We start from the raw sequence: 24477 nt of genomic DNA on the forward strand, positions 1-24477 counted from the left end.
CCAAAGAGTATTTGAGTGAAACACAAATCTTTAAGGTATGTAGTGAGTACTGTGCCATTCCCTCACATACTATACTTCCTGACATTGGGTATCAGCCTTGCACGAAATAATAGCAGCCAGAAGGATCAAGACATGAAGGTCATGCTTGGGGTGAAGAAGAAATAGGTCATCTTGGAACTCTTGGATGTCATGAGACCATTGCAAATGTAGCAGTCACAAAGTTGGTTGTGGGAAAGGTGCCTTCTCCAAATAGAAGATGTGCACACACTAAACACAGAGAGAGAGAGATAGATATAGAGAGAGATAGAGAGAGAGAGAGAGAGAGAGAGAGAGAGAGGAGTGGAGGGAGAGAGAGAGAGAGAATGGAGGGAGAGGGGGGGAAAAGGAGAGGGGGGGGGGGGAAGAGAGAAAGGGAAAGAGAGATATATCTCTGGGCACCTTAAATGATTTAATAACAAATGTAAGCAATGCCACACTCCTTCCACGTGCATTCAACAACATTCTTGGTGTATACACATGCCTACTCCATGTGATTGTGGGACTACTAATGTTTGTGGTAAGCTAAAAATTAAGGGCTTTTTGAAATTCCTCAAAGGTAAGAGCATACTCTAGCAGGTAAATTAGACCGTACCTTAGTAAGGTTACTTGAATATGGTGCTGGGTCCCAGACTAATAAGACACCTGTTTTGTACAAACTGTCACCATGAAAGTTGTGCTCTCGCCTTGAAAGGATCTGTGGAGAAAAGTTCTGGTTTAGCACATGCAAAATGTATGGTCAGCATCCATTTATATCAGTGAAGGGAGAGCAGAATGGGCGAGTTGATCAGTTAAATGAATTGAATTTCTCACTTTCATAACATCTCGTAAAATCTACACTGTTTGAATAAAAATACTTAAAGAATAGTCCTGTAATTATATTTGAGAGCTGTCTGAGAGATGATGGTGTCTACCTCATTAAAGCAATGGGATTACACAATATAAATAAGGATTATTATTTAGCTCCCTTTTATAAAATGGAATTCATTCCAAGTTCTAAATATCCCAAACCATTTATTTAAAAACTTCTACGTTACTCCAACTGACACAATCAGAATTTTACTTTCCCCAAAGCTACGCACATCAGCTACTGACAATCCTCAAGCCATCTGTGAATATCTCTCTGCAGATGGTACTCTAGCTCTTTATATTCCATGCCACATTTATTGGTCCACACACTTCCATATCCTAGACTTCTGCAGTTCAATGTAATCTTTGAGTTGAGACTGAACCTAACCCGTAGGAAATAATTTGCAAGCTCACACAGAAATACAACCAATTGCCCTTTGAAAAAAATATTTAAAGCAATCCCACATCACAAATAAGGTAATGTGAAAACAAAGAGTTAAGATAGTACATGAAATGACCAAAGGTTTGTGTGAAACATTGAGTTCTCCATTTTCAAGTAACAGCTCCCTCTCTTGCCTCTGCCCCTGCCCCTGCCCCCACGGCAGTGTGCATACATTCCTCCCACCATCCCAGTCACTCTGCTCCTCCCCCACCCCCTCCATATGCTCATTGCCCAATGTTGTACCCCCACATCTCCCTTGGGCTTTACATTTCACTTCTATCCTTATCTGACACCATTTTGCCACTTTTCACCTCCAGCCTTTGCCATTGGCTCCACCCATCTGCTAATCAATGCTGCTGTATTTCACACACGTGTAACTGCACTGTCAATTTTTGTTGTTGTATATTTACACAAGCGGGCACCACCATATTTTGGCACCATTTCCAAAGTACAAATTCAAATCCAAAACAATCCCCCTCACCTGCATCCACCCATCACTTTCCAGGTTTTGCTTCAACCCTAACCCCCCCCCCCCCCCCCCCCCCCCCATCAATCTGCGGAAGGGTCCTAACCCAAAACATCCTCTGTCCATGCTGCCTGACCCACCGAGTTCCTCCGGCACTTTGTATTTCTGTATCAGCACAACATTGATGCTTAGATGTTAAAAATGTTTAAGTTTACAAGCAATCTAAGAAATGGTGAATGAGTTTTACTCCCAATCTTCACACTTTCAAATGCCAGTTGATGCCAGCTCCTGCCAGACCAGATTCACCCTGATATTTGTGCAAGATGTTCAACTTTTGGAGACATCGTTACATTGGCAAAGGGTCCAGAAAAAAAGGGCCTTTGTTTGGATAGAAACATAGAAATATAGAAAATAGGTGCAGCAGTAGGCCATTCGGCCATTCGAGCCAGCACCGCCATTCAAGATACTCATGGCTGATCATCCAAAATCAGTACCCCATTCCTGCTTTTTCCCCATATCCCTTGAACAAATAGCTTCAAGATTTTCTTGTCGACCCTACCATCATCACTTGGGATACAAATTTCAGTCATTCTTTATGGTCAGTTTTGATTAATCTTGAGTTATGCAGTCCTGCTGAAGGTGTGATTGTGATTTTCAACTTTTCAAATGGAAAAACAAACGCACAATGTAAATTAGAAAAATTAATTGGCAACCACCGAATGTAACATTTTACTGCTGGACAAATTCAAATCCATAATCTGCCGAGTTATGCAATACCCAGGGGGAAACAAGCCACTGGATCAAAGCCAGATATTCATTGTTTCACAATGTTTAATGGATGGAGCTATCAATCCCTATATGACACCGTTACATAACACTGATGGGACACTGCAGCTTTCAAAGAGACTTCCAAATTTACGGATTTTCAAATGTTCTTGTCATTATCGAAACAAGGTTTTGAAATTGTCTGCGTGACATTGGAGATCGGTAAATCTTCTAGCTGCTGGCAACGTACTAAATATTAGGTCAGCCACATGTTTTGTGGCCAGCTCGGCTGCTTGGAAACCATTGACTTCATAACCTCAGACACCTAGTCTTCCATTGGGCAGATAAGAAATGAGATTGCCAAATAGATACTAATTTTTCTCTTGGCTTCATGTTCAAGCAAATAAACGCATTGTAGATAGACACAAAAAGCTGGAGTAACTCAGCAGTACAGGCAGCATCTCTGGAGAGAAGGAATGGGTGACGTCTCGGGTCAAGACTATTCTACAGACACACTGTAAGTGAATTCTGAGCAGTAGCTTCTAACTCCTGAACTTAAAGAAAGGAGACTTTGAAGGTATGAACCGGGAATTAAAGGTTTCAAAGGTCTTTTATTGTCACGTGTGCCAGTTGACAGTGGAGATGCAATGGCAAAGATTTAAAGACTGCATGAATGAACTCCAAACATTGTTCATCCCTGTCTGGCGAAAAAATAAAATGGGGAAAGTGGTGAACGAGGGAAACCAAGTCCAAGGAAAAGGCATATAAATTAGCCAGAGAAAGCATCAAACCAGAGGGCTGGGAGAAATGTAGAACTCAACAGAGGAAGACAAAGGGGTTAATTAAGAGGGGGGGGGGGGGGGGGAAGAGCATGAAAGAAAATTTGCAAGGAATATAAAAACTGACTAAAAGACTCTTTGAATATGTATAAAAGAAAAGATTAGTGAAGACAAATGTAGGTCCCTTACAACCAGAGACAGGTGGATTTATAATGGGAAAGAAGGAATTGGCAGATCAGTATTTTGGTTTTGTCTTCACTAAGGAAGACACAATCTCCCAGAAATACTAGGGGACCAAGGATCTCATGGGAGGAACTGAAGGGAATCCACATTAGTCAGGAAATGGTGTTAGGTAAACCTTTGGGACTGAAGGCAGATAAATCCCCAGGGCCTGATGGTCTACATCCCAGAGTACTCAAGGAGGTGGCCTAGAAATCGTGGATGCATTGGTGATCATTTTCCATTGTTGGAAAGCAGTGACAGGATCGGTCAAAGTCAGTATGGATTTATGAAGGGGAAATCATGCTTGACTAACCTTCTGGGATTTTTTTGAGGATGTTACAAGTAGAATGGATAAGGGAGAGACAGTGGATGTGGTTCATCTGGACTTTCAAAAAGCCTTTGGCAAGGTTCCACACAAGAGAATAGTGGGCAAAATTAGAGCACATGGTATTGGGGGTAGAGTATTGACATGGATAGAGAACTGGTTGGCAGACAGTAAGCAAAGATTAGGAATTTACAGGTCCTTTTCAAAATGGCAGGCAGTGATTAGTGGGGTGCCACAAGGCTCGATGCTGGGACCCCAGTTATTTACAAAATATATTAACGATTATGACGAGGAAATTAAATGTGACATCTCCAAGTTTGCGGATGACACAAAGCTGGGTGGCAGTGTGGGTGATGAGGATGCTATGAGGCTGCAGGGTGATTTGGATAGGTTGGGTGAGTGGGCAGATGCATGGCAGATGCAGTATAATGTGGATAAATGTGAGGTTATCCACTTTGGTGGCAAGAACAGGAAGGCAGAATATTATCTGAATGGTGTCAGATTGGGAAAAGGGGAGGTGCAAAAGACCTGGGTGTCCTTGTACATCGGTCACTGAAAGTAAATATGCAGGTACAGCAGGCAGTGAAGCAAGCTAATGGCATGTTGGCCTTCATTGCAAGAGAATTTGAGTTTAGGAGCAAGCAGGTCCTACTGCAGTTGTACAGGGCTCTGGTGAGACCGCACCTGTGTGCAAATCAGGCATTGTGTATAAAACAGGTATTGTGTGCAATTTTGGTCTCCTAATTTGAGGAAGGACAATATTGCTATTGAGGGAGTGCAGCATAGGTTCAGCAGGTTAATTTCCGGGATGGTGGGACTGGCGGATGATGAAAGAATGGGTCGACTGAGCTTGTATTCACTGGAATTTCGAAGGATGAGAGCAGACCTTATAGAAACATATACAATTCTTAAGAGATTGGACAGGCTAGATGCAGGAAAATTGTTCCCGATGTTGGTGGAGTCCAGAACCAGGGGTCACAGTTTAAGAATAAGGGCTCGGCCATTTAGGACTGAGATGAGGAAAAGTTATTTCACCCAGATAGTTGTGAATCTGTGGAATTCTCTGCCACAGAAGACAATGGAGGCCATTTCGCTGGTTGTTTGCAAGAGAGATTTAGCTCTAAGGGCTAAAGGAATCAAGGGATATTGGGAAACAGCAGGAATGAGTTCTGATTTTAGATGATCAGCCATGATCATATTGAATGGTGGTGCTGGCTGGCCTACTCCTGCACCTATTTTGCTATGTTTGTAACTATCTTTAAGGAACTGTTTGTTTGACTACCATATGCCCAGGAAACCCAACTGCATCGTGAATGGAGACAGACGTCTGCTCAGTTGTGTGGACAAATGGCCGAATCATCTGACAAATGTACAGACTAATTGGTGAAGCATATCATTCCAAACCTTATAAAAATGTCACCCCTGATTGAGAGAACTGCAATAATTAAATGATGGGATTATCATGATGGGCCGCATGGCCCAATTCCACTAACTTATGATGTCATGTAAGATCACAATTAAATATCTTAGTTAACTAGTGAATGGAGCATGTTATTCTGAAAAAGTCATGAATTTTAATCTTGTCACCTAATATACATTATACATTTAATATTAAAATTCAACCTTGTACCTTACAATTCAAACCGAGGGGCAAGTGTTTTGTGAAATTAATGTTTAAAGTCGTTCAAGTAGAGAATAGTTTTGAGGGTTTTTTTTTGAGGAACTGCTGATGAATTCCTTTTGTTATGTACAAACAGTTCTTGGAGTAAAGTCAATACATATTACAGAAATCTCCAGTGCTCAATTGTATGTGGTAACTGTTTTGTTGATGCACCTCACAATGTGTCTGGCACCCCACTGCTCTTTTGCTTATTGGACTTTCTCTCATCCCATCAGGCTACCTGGCACTAAATGTTCAAGAAGGAACTGCAGATGCTGGAAGATCGAAGGTCCACAAAAATGCTGGAAAAACTCAGCGGGTGCAGCAGCACTAAATGTTAGTGGCGCGGCTCTGGCTGCAGCGGTTCACCGGCAGTCCCGTTTGTTTTGTGTTTTTTGTGTTGTTTATTTTTTTTTGGTTAGTCTAGTTTTTGGTTTTAGCTTGTGTTTTGGGTGGGGGGGGGGGGTTGAAACGGGGTTTGCAGTCTCTCCCTGCGGGGGAATGCGACCTTTTTTGTCGTATTCCCCTTCTCTGCCTCCGTCTGCGCTGAGGCCTAATGGAGCTGACGACCTCGAGGCTCCGGAGGCAGAGCCCGTCAGGACTCGCCCTGAGCTCGCTCCCGTGAGGGTGGTCCGGCTCAGGGCTGGAAGAGGTTGGGACGCTCCCGTGAGGACGGCCAGCCCGAGGGTGGAACGAGGCTCCCGTCGGAGCGGCCGAGCTCGGGAAGGTGCGGCGCTGGCAGCCCGGGGGAGGTTCGGCGCCCAAGTCGGGGCGGCCCGGTCCGGGGGAGAAGCGGCGCCCATGTCGGGGCGGCCCGGCCCGAGGCTACGGCGCAGCACTCACGTGAGGGTGGCTGGGACGGTGTTCTGGCGGTGGTGGCCTGAGTCCGGGGTTCGGCCGTGGGCCAGCGGCTGCGTCTGCAGGACTGGTGGGCGGCAGCTTCGACCACCCCGGGCCGCGGTGTTTGAGCCGCGGGACTGATTTGTAACATCGCCCGGGGGGGGTATCAGCCTCAGCGCAGAGGGAGAAGAGGAGGGAAGAGACTGCAGACCTAAGACTTTTGCCTCCATCACAGTGAGGAGATGCTGGGTGGACTCACTGTGGTGGATGTTAATATGTGTTTATTGTTGTTTTTATTGTATTATATGTATGACTGCTGCAATTTCGTTCAGACTTCGGTCTGAATGACAATAAAGGCTATCTAATCTAATCTAATTCCCTTATCAGATACCTATACACTGTAAATGGATCGATTGTAATCATGTATTGTCTTTCTACTGACTGGTTAGCACGCAACAAAAGCTTTTCACTGTACCTTGGTACAAATGACAATAAACTAACTAACAGCATCATCCAAAGTTATGGGTTGAAAAGAACATTTGCAATAACGTGACTGGGCGACTTCTGTTGACTTTAGACTTTAGAGATACAGCATGGAAATAGGCCTTTCGGTCCACTGGGTCCACGCTGACCAGCGATCCACGTATGTTTTCAAGAGAGAGTTAGATTTAGCTCGTCGAGCTAAGGGAATCAAGGGATATGGGGAAAAAAACAGAACGGGGTGCTGATTTTGGATGATCAGCCATGATCATATTGAGTGGCGGTGCTAGCTTGAAGGGCCGAAGGGCCTACTCCTGCACCTATTTTCTATATTTCTACTAGCACTATCCTACCCGCTAGATAAAATTTACAATTTAATGGGAGCCAATTAACCTACATATGTGTACGTTTTTGGGGTGTGGGAGGAAACAGGAACACCCAGAGAAAACCCAGTCAGTACAGGCAGCACCTGTGGTTAGGATCGAATCAGAGCCTATGGAACTATAAGACAGCAAATTTATTGCTATGCCACTCTGCCCCTCAAATTAGTTCTTGATTAGTTCTGAGAGGTCGTCCTTTCTCCACCCTATCGCTCCCACAGCAGTCAATGGCCGAATGGAATCATTATGGACAAAACTGGCAGCATTTCAATAAACAATAGGTGCAGGAGTAGGCTATTTGGCCCTTTGAGCCAGCACCACCATTTACTGCGATCATGGCTGATTATCCACAATCAGTACCTTGTTCCTCCCTTCTCCCCTTCTCCTTTGACTCCGCTATCTTTAAGAGCTCTATCCCATGTAAAATAAACTGGAACATGGAACAATACAGCACGAGAACTGGCTCTTTGGCCCACAGTGTCTGTGCCAAACATGATGCTGATGCCAATACCAAATCTTAGCCGCCTGCATATAATCCGTATCTCTCCATTCCCTGCAAATCCAAATAGAACATAGAACAGTGCAGCACAACAACTAGCCCTCCGACCCACAATACCAGTCCCGAAAATAATGCCAACACCAACCTTTGTCTATCTGCACATAATCCAAATCCCTCCAGATCCACATGGCTATCCCCACCACCCACCCCGCCCCCCCCCCCCCCCCCCCCCCCCCCCCCCCCCACCCCGCCCCCCCCCCCCCCCCCCCCCCCCAAACCCAACCCCCCCACCCCCCCACCCCCCCACTCCAGGCACTCACTCACCACCCTCGGTGGAAAAAGATCTCACCCCACACATCACCTTTAATCTTTGTCTCTCTTACCTCTCGTATTTGATTTTCCCATCGTGGGAAATATTTTGTCACTGCCCATTGTGTAAGTTAATATTTATGTGCTCTTCCTGCCACAACATACACTATTTACTACGAGCCCCATCAAACTGTGAATTAGCTCAGGCTGCACAATAGTTTAGTTTAGTTTGAGAGACAGCACGGAAACAGGCCCTTCGGCCCACTGAGTCCACGCCGACCAACAAACCCCACACACTAACACTATCCTACACACACCAAGGACAATTTACAATTCTACCAAGCCAATTAACCTACAAACCTGCATGTCTTTGGAGAGTGGGTGGAAACCGGAGCTCTCAGAGAAAACTCATGCAGGCCATAGGGAGAACGTACAAACTCTGTACAGACAGCACCCATAGTCAGGATCGAACCTGGGTCTCTGGTGTTGTAAGGCAGCAACTGTATCGCTGTGGCAGCATGCCACTCTATAGGCAGTGATTAATTTGTTTTAGGTGTATCCCATACCTGCTATCCAGCACCCTGATACAAATATCCAATAATGGTCATTGCGGTATATTATCAACCCTTACTGGGTCAATACATGTTATAAGATGCAAGAGTATTAAGTTGCAGCCTCTGAATCACACATTCTGTGAATAAGTATCCAAATTGATCCTTAGTTGGGATCATCTGGAGAAAGTAAATGAGAGATTTGAAGGTTTTTGACCTGTAGGGGTGAAGGTTTCTGCCCTCAATGCCGTAAGTACAAATGCCAGTCTTGTTCGACGTTACCTGTGAATTAACTATCCGAATTGTTGTACGGTTCCCCACATCAGACTCAAATCCAATGGTAGGTGCCCGATTGAACCTCAGAACGGCGTCATGGGCATCTGATAATAAGAGAAAGGGACAAGTAGATTCCAAATGTTTATTTTTGGTTGAGATTTAGGTCAGCGAATTTTACATCGATAAATCTACAGGACGGAGAATATTCATGGAGTTTACAAACGAGTGAAGCTGTGTGCAATTTAACAAATGAACCAGAGTTGGAGGTCACCCCAAAACACAGGTAAAACAAAGATGCTAAGGATTCAAATTGTTTTATATTATGATATGTCACAATGAAAGAACTTTTAATAGTTACGAGACCAACTGGGACCTGTTCCCCAACGCAACATTGCACCACTAACCCGTAGCCCCCATGGGAGGCGTGGTCCCCCAACTCAACCCGTTGCCGAACGTAAGATTCGAGCACTCCCCTGCTTCTGCTAGCATCGGACTTTAATAAAAATAATTCCAATTGCATTTCCCCAATTGCAACACCAATTGACCCTCCCCTCCTGTCCTGCCAGGAGCTATAATGGCAACATTGTTGCAAATGTCGGGTGGATGGCTATGATATCCCATTCAGGTGAAAAGTTGGTGGAAGCACAGAGTGTTCATGTATTGCAACTTTGTATCGAAGGTTTGTTGGAAGGTGGCAGGAAGGATTTTAACAGTAAAAATCTTGTTAAATTAGCTTTTTTAAACTTTAATTATCAATAACATGAAATATAGCATGAAATCTTAAGTGAACCTGATTACGGCATGGATGGGAAAAAAATGAGTAAGGATATGTAGAAATTTCAGCACTAATGCATAGCGTTTTGAGGAAGATACAAAACATACATACAACACACACACATACAAGATGACATTTTTACAGGTATACTAGACCAAGTGGGGCTCATTGGATCCCTGTTACATGGGAGGCCTGGTCCCCTAATGCAACCCGTTTCCCAACGCAATATTGCACCCCTAACCCGTAGCCCCCACGGGAGGAGTGGTCCCCCAACTCAACCCATTCCCGAAGGTAAGATTCCGGCACTCCCCTGCCTCCCTCAGCAGTGGACTTTAAAAACAAAATCCAGTTGCACTTCCTCTGCCTGCCACAGCAGTTTCAATTGCAATACCAATTCGCCCTCCCCCTCCTGTTGAAGCACTTGCTGTGATATCCCATTGAAGTGAAATGTTCAGAGTGTTCCTGTCTTGCAACTTTGTATTAAAGTGTGTTGGAAGCTGGCAGGAAAGATTTTAACAGTAAATAACGTTAAATTTGGCTTTTTTTTTTAGCTTTAATCATCAATAATGTGAAATATAGCATCAAATGTTAAGTGAACCTGATTACAGTGTGGAGGACAAAAATGCGAGTCAACGTATGTAACATTTAAGCACGTTGCGTTTTGGGGAAGATACGAAACATACAAACATACAGCACACAAGAAGAGACTTTTATAGTTATACTAGACCAAGTGCAGACCCGTTGGGTCTGCTCCCCCAACACAGCCGTTCCCTACCCGTAGCCCCCACGGGAGACATGGTCCTCCAACTCAAGACGTTCCCGGACATAAGATTCCAGCACTTAGCAGTGCGGCTGTTTTTAAATGGCGTCTTTGAGGCGAGAGGCGGGCGCCAGCAGCCGTTATGGTCGCTGGCCAGCAGGAGGCGACAAAACGAAATTTAATCAGGAGTGGATACTTGGAATGAAAAGTGAAATCTCTACCGAAATGGAAAAAATCTCAGCGTTTCTAGGTCTGGTGTTGGCGTAGCAACGAATCAAAGGCTGGCACCCACAAGTCAGGCAGAAACACACACACACACAGCCAGCCAGCCACAGAGTTTTAATATTATACTAGACTAAGTGGGACCCGTTGGGTCCCAGCATCACACAGGAGGGCTGGTCATCCAACGCAATATTCCACCTCTCCACCAATTCTAATATTGGTGGCCAGTTGGGGGGGCAGTGCTTTCTGGAGCGCTAGTATGGGTGTTGTGGGCTGAAGGGACTGGTTTCCAGAGGGCTAGTATGCAAATTGTGCGCCAAATGGATTCTTGGGCTGGCCTCTCAGTCAATCAAGCCTTTTGTGCTGGCAACTCACTCACGGCTGGTGGGCTGGTAGTTGACTCACGGTTAATCCTTGAAATTCTATTTCAAGCAGGGTATAAGGCCACCAAATTCAAGTGCAGTTTCATACCATTTGAAGTAGGGTGCAAAGCCACTAAAGACAGCGAGTCGTGACCTCTCCCTCCTCCATCTTGCAGAGACTGAGCCACACCCACATTTCCCGGTTTTATAACCCCCCCCCCCCCCCCCCCCCACCGGAAAAGCTGTGGCTTTCATGGAGTGATTGATAGGAGAGAGATTCTCAACATTTTTTTTTAAAACTAATAACACTTTTATTATTCATTGATGGGAAGAATTCTCTCCAACTGCTCAGTGGAGGGGGACCGAGTAAGATTGCCAAAAATCACAGCCGTAAGAGGTAGCGTTTTATCTAAAATCAATATACAGTGCAAACAGGAAGTAAGTGCATTTACAGTAGTGCCTTTTAACTTCAAGCCAAAGCACCCAAGCCACCATTTGCAGTAAGTGGTGTCTTTCAACTTCAAGCCACAGCCAAGCCATCATTTGCAGTAAGTAGTGCCTTTCAACTTCAAGCCAAAGCAACCAAGCCACCATTTCCAGTAAGTGGTGCCTTTCAACTTCAAGCTAAATTACCCAAGCCACCATTTGCAGTAAGTAGTGCCTTTCAACTTCAAGCCAAATACCCAAGCCATCATTTGCAGTAAGTAGTGCCTTTCAGCTTCAAGCCAAAGCAAACAATCCATCATTTGCAGTAAGTAGTGCCTTTCAACTTCAAGCCAAAGCATTTGCAAGCCAATTTGCAGTAAGTAGTGCCTTTCAACTTCAAGCCAAAGCACCCAAGCCACAATTTGCAGTAAGTAGTGTCTTTCAACTTCAAACCAAAGCACCCAATTTGCCCTTTCCATTTGCAGTAAGTAGTGCCTTTCAACTTCAAGCCAAAGCAACCAATCCACCATTTGCAGTAAGTAGTGCCTTTCAACTTCATGCCACCATTTGCAGTGTGGTGTCTTTCAACTTCAAGCCACACCCAAGCCACCATTTGCAGTAAGTAGTGCCTTTCAACTTCATGCCACCATTTTGCAATAAGTAGTGCCTTTCAATTTCAAGACACACCCAAGCCAAGCCAACCGGGCGGGCGGGTGGGGGGCTTTCTGGAACCAATAGACATTTTTTGCAAGCTTTAGAACCAATAGACATTTTTTTGCAAGCTTTAGAACCAATAGACATTTTTTTTGCAAGCTTTAGAGCCAATAGACATTTTTTTGCAAGCTTTAGAACCTATAGACATTTTTTTGCAAGCTTTAGAACCAATAGACATATTTTTGCAAACTTTAGAACCAATAGATTTTTTTGCAAGCTTTAGAACCAATAGATACACTTTTTGTAAGCTTTAGAACCAATAGACATTTTTTTTGCAAGCTTTAGAACCAATAGACATTTTTTTGCAAGCTTTAGAACCAATAGACTTCTTTTGCAAGCTTTTTTTGCAAGCTTTAAAACCAATAGACATTTTTTTGCAAGCTTTAGAACCAATAGACATATTTTTGCAAGCTTAGAACCAATAGAGACATATTTTTGCCAGCTTTAGAACCAATAGACATATTTTTTGCAAGCTTTAGAACCAATAGACACATTCTGCAAGCATTTTAAAACCACTAAAGGCACTTACATTTGAGTATACATGTGTTCAGTGTTATTCACAGCTCAGAGAAACGTGACCCTCTGCCTTCCTCCATCTTGAAGAGACTGTGTGGCATACCACTTCCTGGTTTTATAGTCCCTCCCCCCTGCCGCCAGCGGGGGCAGCAGAGAGAATGGGGAATTTTGTTAAACATTAATATCTGTCATTTTTAATCCTCGGCACACATGCGGCGGAGGGGGGCTCTGAGCAAGGTGGCCAAAAATGACGGCCGTAGGTGGCGGCGTTCTCTCAGAAATCGCAGCACAGATGGCCAAAACCGGTCAAGAACAGACTTTTAGTTAGATAGATAGATAGATAGATAGATAGATAGATAGATAGATAGATAGATAGATAGATAGATAGATAGATAGATAGATAGATAGATAGAAGATTCTAAGAAAGAGAAGGATGAAATTAGAGTTGGAGATTATTAGCGGTGGGAAGTCACAAAAATACAATGAGAAAGAAATAGTGTCTATGGGACAGAGAACAAGAGGGGAAAATATTGTTAGATATGAATGAAATGAAGAAAAGAAAACCAAAAAAAGAGATGGGAAAACTGCATTTGCACATGGAACAGGCAATGACTGAATGGCAGGTAGACACGAGGAAAAGGTAGTGATGTCAAAATAAAGGAAACAAAAGTGATGAAAAATAAATTTGGTAAACAAATCTGGAAAAAATCATGTATGGCATCAAAAAATGAGTTGAAATAAAAATGTAAAGCATTGGGCCCTTTCAGAAAACTGCATCAAATATATGTCCAGTTCATACTCTTCAATCAATCCACTGACTCTGTGGATGGTCTGTTGCATATCGCCATTCGACTCCATGGACTCATTAACTCAGTTTCAGGTTATGCCCAGAAACAAACCGCATTTCATTTGGTTTTAATCTTCTTTCAAATACTTGGCCCAGTCTAAGCAGTACAGCCCAATGTTCAATTTCATTCAATACCTAACTCAAGGGAGTATTGGTGTTAATATCTAATCATCAGCCCACTGGCTTGCATTATGCATTCTTGGCATAACTAAATATGAACTAATTCAATTTTAATATTGATTTCTTAGTGAGCTGGTTTATATTGGAAATTATTAGAATCTGCACAGTTCTAACCACTTCAAGCCAATAACTGGAGTTCTCAAATGCTGGGAAAGTGCCCATGGCCTTTACTGCCCATTGGCCAATGATATAAAACTCCCAGATTGTTTCACCATAACAACACCTTCAAAAGGCACAAATGGGAAATTGGAATTAACCCAAGACCAAAATGGTCCAAAAACGTTCACTCATTTTGTCAAACACGTATCCACCGAGAGGCACCAGTCTCTATTTTTTTTAAACAAGGTCTCCCTCTAGTTTGGAGTAACAAACGATCTGCTGGAGGACGAGGAACTTCAGTGGGTTGAGAAGCATTTGTGTAGGGAAAGGAATGTGACCTTTCGGGTCGAAATCCTCCATGGCTTTTACAGGCAGAATCTCTAGAGAAACGGAATAGGTAACGTTTTGGGTCGGAAAACTTCTTCAATCTGAATGTAGAAGTGGGGTGGGGGGGTGGAGTCGACAAAGGGCCCGAACAAATCAGGGCCGGCAACAGATTACTTCAGGAAGGGCGGAGCACATAATGGCCCACTGGTGACTGGAGAATGTGGAATAACAAAAGGGCCATATGGATGCCACCCTTCCTGAGGTCACCGAGTGCCAGCCGTGATTTGTTCTGCCATTATCTCGCCTCCTGTTTATTTCCATCTCCCTACGTCTAATTTCAGTCTGAGAAACATCACGTATTCTTTTTCTCCAGAGATGTTGCCTGACCTGCTGAGTTATTCCAGCATCTTGTGTCTACCTTCGGTATAAAGCAGAATTTTATAGTTCCTATATTTTCATGGAACAACTTAGGGTGTGAAAGGCAAAATAAATTGAGCAATTTTTTTTAGTCAGAGAGACTTCAGCTTCTGTTTACCAAACAGCTGGGGCAGATTTTTAACTTGCTCCCACAAAACTATATCCTGGTTTAACTTCATCTTAACTCTCTATGGTATTACTAAAATTATACTCTAATGTTCACAAAACATTTGATTTCTTGATCCCAAATACATTAAAGGCAAAGAAGGATCAAAAGGAGTCCTTTGCCCCACTGAATTCTAAAGTTTCAAACCAAATCTTTGGTTTGAGCAGGATAAACACGAAATGCTGGAGTAACTCAGCGGGTCAGACAGCATCTCTGGAGAACATGGGTTCCAAGAAGGGTCCTGACCCAAAATGTCACTTATCCATTTTCTCCAGAGATGCTGCCTGACCCACTCAGTTACTCCAGCATTTTGCGTCTACCTTTGGTATAAACCAGCAACTGCAGTTCCATCATATTTCATTGCTTTGAGCAGCCCGTTTTTCTAATCAATAGACAATAGGTGCAGGGTCAGACCATTTGGCCCTTCGAGCCAGCACCGTCATTCAATGTGATCATGGCTGATCATCCTCAATCAGTACCCCGTTCCTGCCTTCTCCCCATATCCCCTGACCCCGCTATCTTTAAGAGCCCTATCTAGCTCGCTCTTGAAAGTATCCAGAGAACATGTTTCCTGCCTCTAGCGTGTCCAAGCCCTTAACAATCTTATATGTTTTAATGAGGGACAATTTATAATTTTACCAAAGCCAATTAACCTACATACTTGTATTGTATTGTATTGTATATCTTTATTGTCATTTCCTGAGTATTCGCATACCCAGAGGAAACAAAAAAACGTTGCTCAACCAGTGTCCATTCAGTGTGCATGAAAAAAAAAAAAAAATAGAAATAAAAAATACATGTCATGAACAAATTTAACACTCTACTAAACATTCAACAGCCGTTCCGACCGGCAGCGGCACAACAGTGGCTCTGCTGCAGTGTGGGGGTTTGTGCGCGATATTTGGCAGGGGGCAAAGTCCATTTAACAGTCTTATAGCCTGTGGGAAGAAGCTGAGGAGCATCCTGCTGGTTTTGCAGCTAATGCTCCTGTACCTCTTCCCAGATGGGAGGATGGAGAAAATGTCATGCGATGGGTGGTAAGGGTCTTTGATGATGGAGATGGCTCTGTTGATACATCTCTTCCTGTATATGTCCAGCAGGAAGGGGAGTGGAGCACCAATAATCCTGCTTGCGGTCTTCACTATCCTGTCCAGTTGGTGCCGTTCGTACGCCTTGCAGCGTGTATGTTTTGTATACTTGTATGTTTTTGGAGTGTGGGAAGAAACCGGAGCACCCGGAGAAAACCTACACAGGTCACGGTGAAAACATACAAACTCCATACAGACAGGACCCATAGTCAGAATCGAACCTGGGTATGTTACTGTTAGGCAGCAATTCTACTGCTGTGCCACCATTCCGCCATATTTCACTGTTTAGGTAAAGACCTCAGCCCAATCATTCACAATATCACAAGGGAACTTATGCATATAATCATAATCATACTTTATTAGGAACAATTTGCAACATACGAGGAATTTGATTTGCCATGCAGTCATCATACTAATAAAAAGCAACAGAACACACAAAGTACATTTAACATGAACATCCACCACAGTGACTCCTCCACTTTCCTCATTGTGATGGAAGGCAAAACAGAAGTTCAATATCTTCCCTTCTTATTGACATTGATTTTAGGTGCAGGGGGCTGTACTCTAAACCGTTTGGGTGGGATATTCCGTTTTAAATGAAATTTATTGTAGCTGAATTCTTCTACCCTTTGAACGTAATGATTTCCTACATCAACAGTAATAAATATCCTCTTTATATTAATCCTGGATTGCTTTAATTAAAAGCAGTTTCACTTACTGATTGGCTCAGAGAAGGGAAAGATGGTTAGGTGAATGGCGTAAAGCAGGAGACATAATGAACTTGTTCCCAGGCATTGATAACCAGGGTCAGTGATTTCATTTCCAACAATCATTCTTTGCTTTATCCTTGGCACATATTAATGTTGCTCTGGGCATTCACTGGCACCACATTCATGACATTACCACCTGAGATGCTATATTTTTAATAGTGATGATGCTTGAGGTTTCAGTGGAAGTAGCTGTAACAACCAAGGAGGGATGTGTTCGATTTCACACAGACAATAATCTGGAGTTGATCGGTTGCCTTTCATGGAGTGTTTTTGACTTGAGTTTCTTTCACAGTAGACGTGCAGTTTCTCCACTGTACTTGTGACAAACTGAAACCGTTTCAGTAGAGCTTTACAGCAGCTTTGCGAATGTTTTGCTAAAAAGGAGGACCCATTTACAAAAGTCTAGATGTGAAATCGTCATTTCATCATCAAGGACTGCTGCGGTTTCACATGCTCGGTTTTGTCACCATGCTTCAGGATTTGTTCCGTGGTGCCTGTCCTGTCACAAGATTTTGGCCATTGTTTCCCCTTCGTGCAAGTCAGGTGGAGAGCAGCTGCCCTCTCTGTTGTTTCTGGATGGCAGAGAGGAAACAGAGACTCTCCCTCCCTTCGCTCATTTCACATGGATGGCCGTTCGAATGTCAGTGAAATATATGTTGGGTATTTCCTCTGGTTCTTCCACTTGGGATCACCGGCAGAAGATCAATGACAACCCCAGAGCCATCACAGTATCAGAGTTTATAACAAAGTTATACCGATAGAGCTTCCAGAAGAAATGTACACAGAGTTTGTGAGATAGATTTCTACTTTTTTTTGAGTGCTACTGAATAGTTTGTTTGCCCATATGTAGAAATAAAGAACAGCAGATGCTGGTTTATACCAAAGATAGACACAAAGTGCCGGAGGAATTCAGTGGGTCAGGCAGTATCGCTGAAGAAAAAAGATGAGTGACGTTTCGGGTCTGGAACCTCCAACCTCTGAAGAAGGGTCCCGACCCAAAAGGTCACTCATCCTTTTTCTTCAGCGATGCTGCCTGACCCGTTGAGTTACTGCAGCACTTTGTGTCTATGTTTGTGCTTATATCAAATATAGAGAGAGAGCCTTGTATATTTGATAACAGTAGTTCCCCTTTGTAACATAGACATTTTTATGCATCAGCCTAATTCTATCCATCAGCCTGGTTGACATCATCGAATAAGGCAGTTAATGACCTGGAGTATTCTGTGCAGTTTTGGTTCCCTAATTTGAGGAAGGACATTCTTGCTATTGAGGGAGCCCAGCGTAGGTTCACCAGGTTAATTCCCGGGATGGTGGGACTGTCATATGCTGAGAGAATGGAGTGGCTGGGCTTGTATACTCTAGAGTTTAGAAGGATGAGAGGGCATCTCATTGAAACATATATGATTGTTAAGGGCTTGGACACACTAGAGGCAGGAAACATGTTCCCGATGTTGGGGGAGTCCAGAACCAGGGGCCACAGTTTAAGAATAAGGAGTAAGCCACTTAGAACAGAGACGAGGAAAACCTTTTCTCACAGAGAGTTGTGAGTGTGTGGAATTCTCTGCCTCAGAGGGTGGTGGAGGCCGGTTCTCTGGATACTTTCAAGAGAGAGCTAGATAGGGCTCTTAAAGATAGCGGAGTCAGGGGATATGGGGAGAAGGCAGGAACGGGGTACTGATTGGGGATGATCAGCCATGATCACATTGAATGGCGGTGCTGGCTCAAAGGGCCAAATGGCCTCTACTCCTGCACCTATTGTCTATTGTGTGTAGGATAGCGTTAGTGTGTGGGGATCGTTTGTCAGTGCGGACTCAGTGGGCCGAATAACCCGTTTCCGCGCTGTATCTCTAAATTAAACTAAAGTGAAATAAAAATCCAACAGGGAGGATGAGGGGAGATGTTTCCCCTGATGGGATCCAGAGAGGAGGGATAACTGCGTCAGGATACAGATTAAGACATTTAGGACCGAAAAAAGTAGGAATGGTTGCAAGCCGGCGAACTACTCTTCCATGGAAGCGTGTTTTTGAATCATTGTTTTTATAAAACCCCCAAAACATTTGCACAACCTCCAATTCTGAACCGCTGCAATTGAATTCCAGTTTGGTTCATAAACAGTCATTGGTTCAGGCCTCAAAAGAATCAGAGATCTCAGCAACAGCTGGCAAAGGATGACGTAGAAGAATTGGATTAACGATCCTATATGTTAATAGAGATCCTTTGCATATCTTTCAAAGAGTTTTAACAGTTTTAAAGGTGTGTTTCAGGTTGTGCAGCTCTGTTTCTCTCTGCACAGATATGCTGCGTGCTTTCAGCAATTTCCATTTATTTAAATAACCATGTTTATCCAAATGAGCAAAATTGCTAAGTCCTTGCTAATTTAATGGGACAAATGACAAATAGGTCCTCTGACCCTGTTAAACACCGGGGTCTATTGTCTTAGATGCTGCCGGCCCCAACACTCTTCCGACAGACTTCTGTCTAAGATGCTGATCACAACACTAAAACAGACACTGCAGACCAGACAAAGGTTAAAAAGCCTAAGAACAAAGATTTCAGACTTTCCAACAAGAACGAGAAATAGTAAATGGATTAACATCGTAGCTATGAAAATATTAAAAACAATATTCTAAATGTTCCAGATAAACTATGGTTAAGATAGGACAGCTTTTGCTGAGAATCTTAAAATAATTTGCTCTGCTGAGATCAGAAAGGCTAAAATTGAAGCAAAATTGGATATAATTTTACTGAGTATGTTCAGCGGGGAAATCTTAACGATGCACAAATTGTACACAGTCAAAAAAAATGAGCAACTCGCTGCCTACACTACTGTCTGACAAAGAAGTCAGCTACTTCAGTAGTTCCACTTCTTTAATTGGATAATAATTTATTATTTTAGGATAATTTGTATAGATCATATTGTATGGCCATTAAGACAAAGCCAATACAATTTACATTGTACTGCCTAAAAAATGGAAGCCGTTACAGGGGAAAAAAGGTGTTATGCTTTCTTTCATCAAAATACAGGTTAGCATAATTAAACCTCATGGTTTTATTCACCCTGTGTATTCACTCTGTGTAATTCTATAATGTTTTCTAGCAGATCAGGCAGCACCTCGGCGGAAAAGGAACACAGGTAGGTGATGTTTTGGGTCTGAAGACTGAAGACTGAAGTCTGAAGAAAGATCTCCACCCAAAGCATCACCTATTACTTTTTTTCCAGATATGTTGCCTGACCAGCTGAGTTACTCCAGCATTTTGTGTCTATCTACAATGTAAACCAGCATCTGCAGTTCTTTCCTATATCTTTACTTTGCAAATATTTGCCAAAAAGGAACACTCTTCTTCATTTCCCTGGCATCCAAGCAGTTCCCATCACCTGATGGCCACTTTTGTTAAATTAAGGAATTACAAAAGATTTCAAAAGTACAGGCTTGCTTGGATGACTGAGCCCACCAACAGTGAACTGATTCAAGAAAGTTTCATAGATTATGACTTTGCTTCTGTATTATTTTAGAGAACACACTAATTCCGTTTATAAATCTAAATTTTTTTTGACACAAAAAGCTGGAGTAACTCAATGGGTCAGACAGCATCTCTGGAGAAAATGAATAGGTGATGTTTTGGGTCGAGACCGTTCTTTCCCCTGATTCTCAGACCCAAAGGACAAAGGACATTTATTGTCACATACACCAAATGTTGTAGTGAAATTTGTCTTGCCTGAAGTAGGATCTCAACCTGAAACAACACCTATTCCTTTTCTCTAGAGATACTGCCTGGTCCTGCTGAGTTACTCCAGCTTTTTGTGTCTATCTTCGTTCAACCCAGCCTCTACAGTTCCTTCCAACACATGATTTATTTTTGAGGCAGGATACTGGTTTCCAACCAGGGTCTGCAATCAGATATCAGCATAGCGTCACCCTCTGGTGTTCCAAGTAGGAGTAACATCACCCACCACAGTGGGGATACATGCTCTGTCCCTATCACTTAAGTCTGCGTCGAAGAATAAAATCATGTGAATTATCAAAATGATTAAAAAAAAGGACACAGTGACTCCAGCACTTTGTGCCTTTTTGGTTGTAAACCAGCACCTGCAGTTCCTTGTTTCAACCACCAAAATTCCAAGTTACAGCTAGTTGTCTACACGGCACAGCCATGGGCTTCAATTACAGTTTTGCAAATAACGTTAAATTAGTCTTCAGTGACAATTTTGGAAAGATCTACAGGAAGTTGATCTATTGGGGTGGCTTCACCGTGCATTCCTTAAACTCCAGGAAAACTGGAAACAGATATGATTTGTCAATCTATGATGTGTGAATTTGGAGACCTAACTATTTCACCATTTCTTATTATTATAAGCATTCAAAAATAATGACTAACATCACTGCCTAGCCTACCCAAACCGCAAGGAATTTCAGGATATGTGCAAGACCTACTCTATTTTTCTAATTATAAAGAACAATTCTATCTAATGTTGTGACTATATTAATAATTTAAATTCCATATAATTAAAGTCAGCTCAACAAAATTAGACATGCACATCTTGGTACAATGCAAAACTCCCTTGTACAAAAGTACAATAACCTGGCCAAAGGTTCAACTCTATGTAAGACTAGGGAATCTAAAGCATGTATTAATGTGAGCAGAATTTTTGATGAAAACAGTGGACATAATTCTGAAGTTAAAACAACATGAGACCGAACTCGTTTGCTATTTTTCAAATTATCTGACACCATCTATCTTCTACGTTAATGTGACGGTTTAATTCTGTGGACTTAAAAAATAGGGAATGCAAGTAGGAATAACAAGTGATTAGAATCTCACATGCTATTTTTGTAAATTATGCAGGCAATTAAAGGTGCAGTCTGTTCCTTTGCTGGTGTGTGATTTTGATGGGTTGGGCATTTGTCTCTCTTTTCCAGAGGTCAACCTTTACCAGAGATGAGTATGAGGAGAATTGTGTATTGTGTGCCTGGAGGACCAGATAAGAAGCATGTCAGATGTATGGGGAAGATATAAATCAAAGCATTCACAATCAGGGTTGTGCCAACATAAATCAACAACCAGCACAAGCTACACGCCCAAATGCTGGATATGAAATTTGATATTCTTCACATTTTCACACGGTCTTTGAAACATAGGAGGCCATTCAGCCCATTTAGAGTATGCTGGTCCTCAGAGCTCTGTCAGCAATCTCACTCCTCCACATATTTCCCCATCATCTATTCCCGCAGATGTGTACAGTACTCCACCATCATTCCTGTCAGAACTGCCCTAGACGTTATTTAGCCAAATAGCCAACCAACCAGCACATCATTGGAGTAGGTGAGGAAAATGGGAGCATCAGAGGAAAGCCATGTGGTCATGGTGAGAATGTGCAAACTCCACACAGACAGCACTTGGAAACTGGGTCATTTTAATGGAGGAGTTATAAATCCCGACACTTTCCCACTTGGACTGAATTTAAAAAAATACAATTTGCGTTAGAATCATAATTCAACAATCATTTATTTCCTCCCAGGGTGGATCCTGATATCCGAGAGACTGTTGGAAAACATTGACAGTTTGATACAATGATTATAATCTATACACACTAATGGCCTCTATGGAACAAACAGTGGGCGAGACAGCAAGTTTTTTGAGACTAGTTTGTCCTGTTATGTTCCGCCTCAATTGTTCCAAATTGTTACTGACCTTGAGACGGTTGCCACCTCGTGAGGTGTATTCACAAAGAGAGTCTGGAGAATGATGCAAGAATCCTGTCACGACTCATCCTGAGCAGCTCCATAACAGAGGAATCTCTAATATATGGGCTGTTCCCAGCGATACATTCAGAGATAGATATTAAATGCTACTGGAAGATCATCAATTCGGTGAAAGATGTTCTATGGTCTGCCCGAACCTTGTTGGGGTCTCAGCACAGCGAGATGTCAGTCAGGGAATGGTGCCGACTGGCCCATTCCAGACAGCAGGGGTGCATAATAAGAGACTCACTGAACCTTGCTTGATGCAGCCAACGCCAAGGCTCAGTGGGGGAGGACCACAGTCTCGGGTCCCTCCACTGCTGGACATTGAGGGGCAGAGTCTGGTGGGAACGCCTGTCGAACAAGGGGGTGATTATCACCCCAGGGGGCCACATGAGTGGCAAGGATGTTTGTGTTTAAAGATAAGTGCAAACACTACTGATTTTGGTACTATTGAGTGCATAGACACTGAGAATGTATGAAGAGATTTTGCAGTTTTTGATCTGGAGGTTTAAAAAAAAATTGGAATAAAGTTTAGGTTTGGAATAAAAACTACTGACAAGAACATTTTGAAGACCACTCTCTAATGGTTCCCTTATCCAGTGAATAGCCAAGATAAAATGACCATTTCTGTAACCCTAAAGCAAGGCGAAATTCAGACTTACCAATAACTCAGTTGAATAGGATTGACAATCTATCTTGTTATCCTGGATGAGGTCCATCTTGTTCTCTATTTTGCTTTTCTATTGAAATAGGAAGCTTGGCAAACATTACCCTTGAATCCCCACATCAACATGATTTTGTGTAAAACTCACCTATTTCTCTTCCAAGCTTTGACTTCAGGATTGATCCAGCTGACATTACAACGGCACATGTCTGAAAAGGTCCTAGTGTTTGGGAAAGATTTCTGGTCGGTAAGAATTGCTTCCACCTGGATGTTGTGAAGGGCTCGTCTCCAAATTGAATGGAAGCCACCTCCACTCTCTGCTTCAGTTCGCACAACAATTCTTTGCTGCTCAATTTCCTCAGTCTCCTCTTTCCAGTAAAGTTTACAGCAAATTTATTCATGGCAACATAATTTTTTTTGGCATTCTGTAGGCGCCGATTAAGGTTACTTGAAGAGCTATCTTCATTCCAAATCATCCACTGATTTCTAAGTGCAAGTTTGATCTTGGTGGCTTGTGCAGCTGTGATTAATTGTTGCTTTATTGGTCGGGCCCTGATTAAATCCTTGGTAATTGCAGATGCAGGCAAAATATCCTTTGAAACAGTAGGTCCTTTAATAGGAATTTCTACCTTACTGGATCTGGTGGCAATTGTCTTTAAAATAACACTTGAATTTGACTTTACTATCTCAAAATGTTTCCAAAAAAAACCTTGTTTGGCATCTTCATTACTCAATTCTTTTGCATCCTCCCTACCACGTAATACCTCCTGTGCTTCACGCTGAATCAGATCATATTGGAGTTCCTTGGTTTCATCATAGTTCAATCCATTTTTGAGCAATACATTTGCCTTCTGAAAACATATTATATAGATGACAGTGTAGAGGCAGGGTGTAATGACACACATGAAGACACAAAACTTCTTCATAACCCCAAAGCTAGGTAAAACCATTTCTATTCCAGTTAGGTTCAAACTATTAAGTGCTGGATAGTGCAGGAAACCTATAAATAGAAGCACAATTGTACATTGTTAATTGTTGGCAAATTTAACCCACTTTGTCATTTTGAAACTTGCAGCTGCACTTTGTCATTTTGAAACTTGCACGTGAATGAAACTCATATTCTGCAACGTGTGCTACAGACACCAAAATAAGTCAACTTTGAGACAAAATGGTGCCTGAATTTAAATAGATCTTTGATCATTTTTAGCATTTCCCCCCCAAGCCATGAAGATACTTGGCCACTTAGGCGACATAAATATTTAAAAACAAAACTGACGGTTTTGAACAAAAAGAAACAGTGTTCTTTGGTTTAGTTTATAATTTAACATGGAAACAGGCCCTTTGGCCCAAAGACTCCTTGCTGACCACCTTGCTGACCACCGATCGCCCATTCACATTAGTTCCACGTTGTCCCACTTTCTCATCCACTCCCTACAATCTACAGAGGCCAAATAACCTACAAACCCGCATGTTCCATTTAGGAAACCTACGCAGTCTCAGGGAGAACGTTCAAAATCCACA

At 42.7% G+C, this 24477-nt stretch overlaps 1 protein-coding gene across 6 annotated transcripts in view; it reads right to left on the minus strand.

Annotated features, from left to right (window-relative positions):
• Nucleotides 1-24477, minus strand: part of LOC129703771 (beta-galactoside alpha-2,6-sialyltransferase 1-like) — a 58768-nt gene that overhangs the window by 15813 nt on the left and 18478 nt on the right. For 5 of the 6 annotated variants that reach the window (XM_055646476.1, XM_055646478.1, XM_055646479.1 and 2 more), the window contains 3 exons: nt 23105-23956; nt 8886-8983; nt 632-733 (listed from right to left, as the gene is read on the minus strand). In XM_055646476.1, the coding sequence (XP_055502451.1) occupies nt 632-733; nt 8886-8983; nt 23105-23906 (1002 nt within the window). In that variant the 5' untranslated portion in view covers nt 23907-23956. The remainder of the gene's footprint in view (nt 1-631; nt 734-8885; nt 8984-23104; nt 23957-24477) is intronic. The other variant, XM_055646480.1, reaches the window with a different exon arrangement.

This window comes from Leucoraja erinacea, chromosome 14 (genome assembly GCF_028641065.1).
Source record: "Leucoraja erinacea ecotype New England chromosome 14, Leri_hhj_1, whole genome shotgun sequence".
NCBI lineage: Eukaryota > Metazoa > Chordata > Chondrichthyes > Rajiformes > Rajidae > Leucoraja > Leucoraja erinaceus.